Here is a 7,073-nt window from a genome sequence, read left to right on the forward strand (position 1 = left end):
CCAATGACATTTTTAATGAGTCTTTCCAAATACAAATGTGGAGTTAAAGATCTCACCAGTTTTTAGGTGGAATTTTGATCAGGTTTTAAAAATGATTACCTGATGCCCATGCTTACAATTCAAAGGGATTACACTCAGCCAGATTTCCTAGCAATTATGTTTTGCATTGTAGTGGTAATTACAAGAAAGCTTTATAGACTTCAGATTTTCTGGAAAGGGGAGTATTCCATTGCTCTAGTGTTGTCTCATCAAGATTCACATTTTTCCCAATTTTTTCATCATCTCTTTTTTATTTCCTCTTCTCCTAGTTTGTTTGGTTTTTTTAATTACTCCTTGTTGTACCTAACATTTATGAAGATGTGAAAAAGTTAATTCAATCTTGTATGTTCTGACGATTGACCTGGTTTTGTCTCCTTTTTCCTTAATAAACTGAGTTGTGAGAAATCATGCCCTTTATGAGGAGAAGAGATATTAGATTTGCTGTATTATTTTGGAAGAACTAATTCCTTTGTTGGAAGTGGCTTCTATGTTAGCATTTGACCCTTCTGCCATGCTGTTTAGCGAGTGTTTCATACAGCTCTAAACACGTTCATAGAAAACTGAATTTTTTAAAGGAGTAAGTTTGAACATTTTTACGTAAAATCAGAACCTTTTTTTCATTTTAGTAACTTTAAAGCAACTTAGCTGCAGGAACATTTTGCCTGGTAGTGGAATGCAGCAATTAAAATTGCACAGTAGTACAGAGCTGAAAATGAGAAATAATGTGCATCTGTCTTGGTGCTTTGTCATATGTGGATTATGTGTCCTTCCTGCCATAAAACTTACCTAATAAAAGGTGACTAGTTATTGTCACCTGAGACCTTCTTAAATCCCTTCAGATTTTATAGCAGATTTATAGGAAAAAATTGGTAGTGGTAGAATTTTTGTGTATTTTTTCAATGTAGACAATGTGAAGTGAATGTAAAGTATGTTTGCTGTAGAATAGCTTTCAGCAATGTCTTAATGAAGTCCATTCTAACTGTTTCAGGAGACAGAAAAAACACTGGCATTTAAACCAGGGTTGTTGTTTTTTTTGTTTGTTGTGGGTTTTTTTCATTTTTTCTTGTTCTATACTTGGTATAAAAACAGTAGCTAAAATATGGCCGTTACTTGTGTGTGCTGTTACCTACCAGTTGAGGGTGAAGCAAACAAAAAAAAAAGTTTTAAAGCTTTGCTTAACCAGCCTAGAAAAACCCTTTAAATAAATGACAGCAGAAGCTAACTCATTTCTGTCCATCTAAAACATGATTGTTCAGTGTCTTGCAGATATTAATATTTATAACCAATAGCAGTTACCATATTACTTTTCAGGTCCTCTTGTTGAAGATCTTACATGAAAACATGAATGCAATGAGAAATCTTTGCTAGTTTTGCATGTATGCCACTTTGATTCTCATATTGATATACAAACTGTATAGCAGTTCCTTGGAAAGACTGGAAGATTTTAGTTAAGAAAATAGGTTTTTCTGCATTAATTTTTTTAAACCCACATACTCTTTTGTATATGCAGAAATACATTTTTAAGCCACAACTTGAGTTAAAATATGAAAGATAACAGAGATTGTTACATGGATGTAGGTGACAAAGAACATGCACTGAAGCTTCTTTAAATTCTCCTCAGAAAAAAACCCAAAAACTTGTCAACAGATTTCCTTACTTTCATCAGACTCCCTCATATCTGTCTTGGGTTTAAAAGTGCTTTTAAATTACTTTAATTATAATGTATGTTAAAATGATTCATGTTCCCATTCTTAGCTGCATGTTGATGTCTCATTTTGAAGAGCCCAAAGTTACGGAAGATGAGGAACCTCCCACAGAACAAGACAAAAGGAAAAAAATGGTAAGTTTTAGATCTGGGATTCAATTATAGAACTGATTATGTGAGTCACTTGTGTCACACTAAATTATTTGCATTTGGATTTGGTTCGTCTGTTGTTCTTGGGCAATTCATCTCTTGAATCAAAAAGGGAAGATGCACTGATGGTACACTTTGCAGCCACAACACTTCTGCTTCTGCTTTTCTTTTGAGTCTCTGAAAATGTTGCCAAAATAAAGATAATCTGTTCACAAAATCTGGACATTATATTGCTAAGACACTAAAAAAAGGGTTTATTGAAAAACAATAGGAGCTAAAGCTAACTGCAATACCATGACAGGACAAATTTCTTGTATTTAAAGCAATCTATTATATTGGATAATGTGTTTTACTGGAATAGCTATTGATGTCTATGCTTGCATAGAATATTTTTGTAATATAAAGAACTCTTAAATCATGAGCATTGATTTAGATGAAGATACCTGGAAGGTACCATGCAATTGTACTATTTTTGTCCTGCCTAATCTGTGAATGTTTCATAATTTAAATGGTTACTGTAACAGTTCAGGGAAACTGGTTTCTCATACAGAAAATTGCAGTGTACAAATGCTGTGGAGTAAGAGAGTCTGAACTACTTGGCATCACGTAATTGCAAAATGTGGAATTAGGTGATTTAGTAGTTGTATGTAGCCTGGTCACACATTTGCTTTAACCAGCCTATATGCATCCAAAAGAATGTTTGTGGACAGTCTTGTAGTACTTTTATTTCCTTCCGATGCAGAAGAGAGTTTGAATAGCTTTTCATAATTTGTTTTAATTTAAGTTCATTCTTTAAGCCATTGGATGCTTTTGGCTTGCTAGTAGGGTTTTCCTTTAAATACTAATAAGGTATGATTTCCTTTTTAAAAAAAGAAAATTACTCAAAAGCTCTTGTGTATTATTCTGCTAGTAGTAATGCCTTAAGAGAAATTCCTAGCATCTTGCAATTTCAGATTGAATAAAGCACAGAAATATTATTTTCTATGGTCCTTAAAAATGTATTACATAGTTCTATAGTTCAGTTACACTTAAAATGATCTCTAGGTTCTGTTAAATTTGGTGAAATGTTCTTCCAGCTTTTGAATTTAAATTAAATTGTAGGTATTGTTGCAGAATTTTAATATTTATTCCTAGTGGATTTGGGTAATCTCTTGCTATATATATGTAGATAGATTTATATCTTTATTGATAGGAATCAACATATCTATATGTGAAAAGAAGGAGAGATATGTTTTGGTGTAATCAGATTTGAAAAACACAGAATTAATTTAAATCTACAGTGCTTTCCTGTCCTTAGTTTTCTTTGACTGCACTCAAAATTTTGTTTGGCTAAAGTTTTAAAAACTAACTTGCAGAAAGTGTTTTTATTTTTCAGTTACAGGTTGACTTTAATAGTTTGGATATGTATTTAAAAAATTAAGACATCTGGATTTGCTAGGCACTACCTTCAGGGTATATGTTTCAGGCAAGGTGAAAAGCACATTATTATGACCTGTATCATTCTTCCTCCCTAAATGATGCAGTGCATGGGTATAGTGTTGCTAAACAGATCATAATGAGGGAATTGTTGTGGGGTCACATGCAATATGGGGTCAGTTTTAATGAAGAGAAATGGCTGTGCCTTGTAAGGAGGGGCCAGAATCAATAAGGACGTGACAGTGCAGGTTTTGATTTAGATGGGAAATGTATCTTGCCTTGCATGTCAGTTTTATTTTTTCTCTAAGGACATGCTTGTGGTTTGTTCCTCAACTATTTTTTAACATGCAGCCTAAACATCTTTTGGCTTTTGTTTCCTTACACAGAATAAATTGTCATACATGGATATTAAAGCTTCATTTTCATTGTGGATCTCATAATTTAGCCTTAATTTCCACAGTTACTGTGTTTTCTAGCTTCCTAATCATTATGAAAATCCTTTGTTTTTCTCTCCTCAATCCTCTTTTGCAAGAATAGCTGTCCTTTTCCCTTTTCTTATTCCCCTATTTAGTCAATTATTCCTGGTATATTTCAGACTCCTGTCATTTTTTCATCTAACTTTAGTACTTACTGTACTGTTATTCCTTTCTATGTGATTTCTTACAGCTGTTAAAGCAAGAACACTCTAGTTATTATGAATGTTTGCTATAAATTAATTCTGAATTCCAGCTAAAATTGCTAGCTATAAATTTTTGTGGATGTTGCAGAAACTGAGACTTGTCATTTCTCATGGCTGTTTATTTCAAAATTATACAGGTGATTCGAATACATCACTAGTAGTGGAAGAGTGAAACAGTAATCATGAGTGTTAATCATGGCTAAGCTGGTTAAGCTCAGCTAGCATTTGATTTGAAAAACTGGATTAAAACCAAAACATGACCTGGGCATATTCCTACCCACTTCTTTTCTCATATGTTAATATTCACTAATAAACCTCAACTTAAGCCCAAATTTTTTCAAAATTTTAACAAGCTACTAGAATACAAGTACATGTGTAATACTGTTCTGGCACCCCAAGCATGGTTTTCAAAAATGCCGTATGGTTTTGAAAATAAAGGATTTGGATCCTTGCTTATTTGTGAAGCTTACTGGGACTTCAAGTCTCAGCTATCTTCTGTCTCTTACGATAATTCACTCTAGCATCTCAGAGGTGCTATCCTTGTATCTGGATAGTAGAAAATGGTGAAGGATCAAAAGCTAAAATGGCAATATTAGGAATACTGAGAGGAGGGAATGATTAAAAGATTTACAGTAAGAAAGCTGATAATACAATAGAAGAACTTGGAAGCGTTGATGGAAGAGGCTAAGAAGCAGCCTGCTTTTTCACTGGAGTTGTTCATGAGAAGTTAATCTTAACTTTTTGTGGTAATGACAGTAGTTTTGGATGTTTTACTCTTTCATTGTCTTACATTTATGTGGCTTTTCAATCAGTATTTTCCCCTGTTTTAGGTATTACATTGTTTAATAAATATGTACATTATCTTAAGGTTTAATGTCTTCCACTCCATATTAAAATTCAATTATTTCTGGTTTTTGTACCATGCCAAAAGTGCAGCTGTGCAAGTTTAATGTGCCTCATTTCTTTGGAAATAGCAGTATAGCAGGGTATTATGAGCTCAGAAGTATCCTATTTCAGTAGAGTTTGAGATAGAGCATTATATTCTATTCCCTGACCTTCCAGCATAAATAGTAATGTTTTTTGGTTTTGATACTTAGGTGAGCAGATCACAGGTCTGCAGTAATTGCTTGTTTATTTCAATATCTTCTTCATAATGTGTCAAGCTTCAGGTGTCCCTGCCTCTCATCCGCAGTCGTTCAGCCTGGTGGACTGAGGACAAATGCTGCATAACTGTGTCCTTAGCATGCCCACACCTGTCTTCTGATACTGAAATTAAGAATCGGTCCTCTGTCACTATAGCCTCTTTGATTACCTCTTTTTGCTTTTGTTAAGAAGCAGTTAAAATGTGGAAAATAGTGACAAATATGCTCTCACTCCTTGCCCAAAAGAAAATTGCATAATCCAGCTGGACTGATGAGGTTGTAGAGGTGCTACTGCTGAAGACGTATGTCTAGTCTTTGTGCATATGGACAGTCTGTATTAGCTGTTGTTCATCATATAATCTGAAGTAGCTCAACTTTTTCAATGTTTTGTTTCCTTACTAATAAAATGTAACTAACAATAGTGCATGCCATCTCTAAAGTGCTTATTATCATAACATCTGATGGTTTTTTTAGGAGTTATGGGAAACTCCTTCTGCAGTAATTAACAAAGCGGCTTTGAAATAGTTTTCTCTTCTAGAGCACTGAAATCTTACAGCAGATTGGGTCCATGTTTTGAGATGGTTTCAAATAGTTCTAAATTTATACTTGCTTTTGCTAATAAATAATTGAATCTTTGCTTCACAGGAATTTTTCCTCTTGCTACTCAATTAAAATGAAAAACAGAAGTTCTAAGGTTATAATAGAGATTAGTAAATTTCACAGTATTTTACATATTTTTCTCTTGCATGTTTTCCACAGCTTGCACTGAAGGACCCTGTACACACTGTGTCACTGCAGCAGTTCATCTATGAGAAGCTAAAGGCACAGCAGGAATTACTGGGAGAGCAAGGTTTTCAGACACTTATGGAAACCGTGGATACAGAAATAGTTGCACAGCTACAAGAATTTTTACAAGGCTTCTAAATAAGCAGAAACAAGATTTTTTTTTATGTCCAGTTTCCCTTTCCAAAATGTGGAAGGACTCTAGCCTTCCATCTGGCTGAAGAGCCTACTGAGAGATGAAAATACCTTGTGTTTAAAAAAAATAAAAATAAATTTCTGTTGTTGCTATTAAACTAACTTTGGTAATGCTTTCCATTGTTTTTAATACTATGCTTAAGGTTCTATCATCAAAGTTAACACTTCCATGATTCCTAAAATGGTATATGCTGTCTAGATAGTACCGTCTTTTGGGTACTATTACTGGCTTTTTGGTTCACAAAGCTATATCATAAACTGGGAGATCTGTAGGAAATTAGCAGTGTATATTAACGAGAAGTGTCTATTAATCCAGCAGTATAATTCTGTATCAGGAGCTGCTTGTCTTCATACTGTATGTCTATAACTTTCTCTAGGGCATCTGATCTAGAGGCCACTTCCAGCTGTCTGTAGAAGGCCTCATGACATCTTCCTGGCTTGGTGGTTTGTAGTAGACACACACAACAGTTTCACCCATCCCTTTGGCTAAAAAGCCAAAATTGTTGCAGTGACACCAGCTACAGAGCCATGTATTAACAGACTGTATTTGTCTGTTCATTCCAGTGTCTCTGCCTGCAACTGGGAGAAGACAACCTGTGCCCTGGCATCTCTCACCACCCAGCCCAAGGCTCTAAAATCTCTTTTGTTTGTTCTTAACTACCAGTCTCAGCTTGCTCTCCACCTACACAGAAGATCAGTAATGGGTAATAGTCTGAGGACCATACCAAACTAGGAAGTTTCCTAGTGACATCCTTAACCTGGGTTCTGGGGAGACAGCAGACTTCTCTGTGAGGAAGGTCTACCCGGCCTCCTTGACCATCTGTTCCCCTCAGAATGGAGTCACCTATGACTATAACCCTTCTTTTCTTCCTTGTGGATGTTGTTGTAATACGGGTGATAGGCCTTTCTGACTGTGGACATACCTCTGGTGTAGGGTGCCCTTTGCCCACATCTTCATTTGGCT

At 35.0% G+C, this 7,073-nt stretch overlaps 1 protein-coding gene across 2 annotated transcripts in view; it reads left to right on the forward strand.

Moving 5' to 3' along the window:
- IPO11 (importin 11) overlaps nucleotides 1–6,211 on the forward strand; it is a 97,750-nt gene extending 91,539 nt beyond the window's left edge. For both annotated transcript variants that reach the window (XM_051642571.1, XM_051642572.1), the window contains exons 31-32: nucleotides 1,795–1,879; nucleotides 5,891–6,211. In XM_051642571.1, the coding sequence (XP_051498531.1) occupies nucleotides 1,795–1,879; nucleotides 5,891–6,055 (250 nt within the window). In that variant the 3' untranslated portion in view covers nucleotides 6,056–6,211. The remainder of the gene's footprint in view (nucleotides 1–1,794; nucleotides 1,880–5,890) is intronic.
- Nucleotides 6,212–7,073: the final 862 nt, after the last annotated feature.

The sequence above is a fragment of the Apus apus genome, chromosome Z (assembly GCF_020740795.1).
Source record: "Apus apus isolate bApuApu2 chromosome Z, bApuApu2.pri.cur, whole genome shotgun sequence".
Taxonomy (NCBI): domain Eukaryota; kingdom Metazoa; phylum Chordata; class Aves; order Apodiformes; family Apodidae; genus Apus; species Apus apus.